We start from the raw sequence: 1,738 nt of genomic DNA on the forward strand, positions 1-1,738 counted from the left end.
TTTTAAATTAAAAAAAAAAAATAGCCAAGCACGGTGGCTCACACCTATAATCCCAGCACTTTGGGAGGCCAAGGCGGGCAGATCACGAGGTCAGAAGTTCGAGACCAGCCTGACCAACATGGTGAAACCTCATCTCTACTAAAAATATAAAAATTAGCCAGGTATGGTGGCGCGTACCTGTAATCCCAGCTACTCAGGAGGTTGAGGTAGGAGAATCGCTTAAACCCGGGAGGCGGAGCTTGCAGTGAGCCAAGATTGTACCACTACATTCCAGCCTGGGCGACAGAGCAAGACTCTGTCTCAAAAAAATTAAAATTAAAATTAAAAAATAGAGACAAGGTCTCACTATGTTGCCCAGACTGGTCTCAAACTCCTGAGGTCAAGTGATCATCCCACCTCGGACTGCACTCCCGAAGTGCTAGGATTACAGGTGTGAGCCACCACACCAGGCCCCAAGGTGAACAAAAAAAGCCATTGACACTATTAGCCATTCAAAGACGCTGAAGTTTCCTTAATGGGAGTCACTCTACTTAGTTGGGCCCTGTGGTTTTATACAGCAATTAATTTTTTATGACACATACTATGTTTTATTACAGATTGATAAGCTGTTCTAAAAGGCTGTTCCAATTTATTCTTCCAATTCAGGACTTGAATAAGCCCCTTTCCACAGGTACAGCCTGGCACAGTGTTTGTCCTCAGCAGACCATGCAGAGGGAAGGCCAGGGTCAGCTGTCGGCTGGAACCAGCATGCCCACTCCCTGCCCTGCCCTGTCTTATGCACCACGCCCCAAAACTATTTGCTCTTCCCAGGGTTCTGGGTGCTGACCCCCAAGACCAAGCAGACGGCACCCCTCGCCATCACCACAGCCCGAGGCTACACAGACTGTGCTCGCCACCTGATCCGGCAGGGAGCTGAGCTGGATGCCCGCGTCGGGGGTCGCGCTGCCTTGCACGAGGCCTGTGCCCGGGCCCAGCTCGACTGTGTGCGGCTGCTGCTGACCTTCGGAGCCAAGGCTAATGTGCTGACCGAGGAGGGCATGACTCCCTTGCATCTCTGCACGATTCCCGAGTCCTTGCAGTAGGTGCCTGGGGACTGAGACCATTTGGGGAGGAATGTGTGTGTGTGTCTCCAGCTCACAGGCCAGAAGAGGGAAGCTGACAACTACATGCAGCTTTGTGGTTCATAAAGCATCTCACATACACATCTTCACAATAACCTGGAGACAGGCCTCATTCTACAGATGAGAAATATGAAGCTCAGAAAGGTTTAGTAACTTGTCCAAGGTCACATCTGCTAAGCCCAGGAGGCAGAAGCCCTGTTGCTTTTTGGGAAAACTGTTCCAACTGCGGTCTCCAATTCCCTGTGAATCCTTTGTAGCCAAACCTAGCTGGGTTTTTTTTGTTTGTTTTTTGTGTTTTTGAGGCGAAGTCTTGCTCTGTCGCCCAGGCTGTAGTGCAGTGGCGTGATCTTGGCTCACTGCAACCTCTGCCTCCTGGGTTCAAATGATTCTCCTGCCTCAGCCTCCCGAGTAGCTGGAATTACAGATGTGTGCTACCACGCCCAGCTAGGTTTTCTATTTCTAGTGGAGATGGGGTTTTGCCATGTTGGCCAGGCTGGTCTTGAACTCCTGACCTCAAGTGATCCACCCGCCTTGGCCTCCCAAAGTGCTGGGATTACAGGCATGAGCCACCATGCCCAGTCTAAATTCCTAGTTGTTTTGAGGTATTAAGAAATATC

General features: G+C 50.3%; 1 protein-coding gene across 1 annotated transcript in view; it reads left to right on the forward strand.

Moving 5' to 3' along the window:
- Positions 1-1,738, forward strand: part of ASB16 (ankyrin repeat and SOCS box containing 16) — a 21,420-nt gene that overhangs the window by 7,760 nt on the left and 11,922 nt on the right. The window contains exon 2 of the mRNA XM_011940167.1: positions 811-1,078. Coding sequence (XP_011795557.1) covers positions 811-1,078 — 268 coding nt within the window. The remainder of the gene's footprint in view (positions 1-810; positions 1,079-1,738) is intronic.

The sequence above is a fragment of the Colobus angolensis genome, unplaced genomic scaffold (assembly GCF_000951035.1).
Source record: "Colobus angolensis palliatus isolate OR3802 unplaced genomic scaffold, Cang.pa_1.0 Scaffold187, whole genome shotgun sequence".
NCBI classification, from domain to species: Eukaryota; Metazoa; Chordata; class Mammalia; order Primates; family Cercopithecidae; genus Colobus; species Colobus angolensis.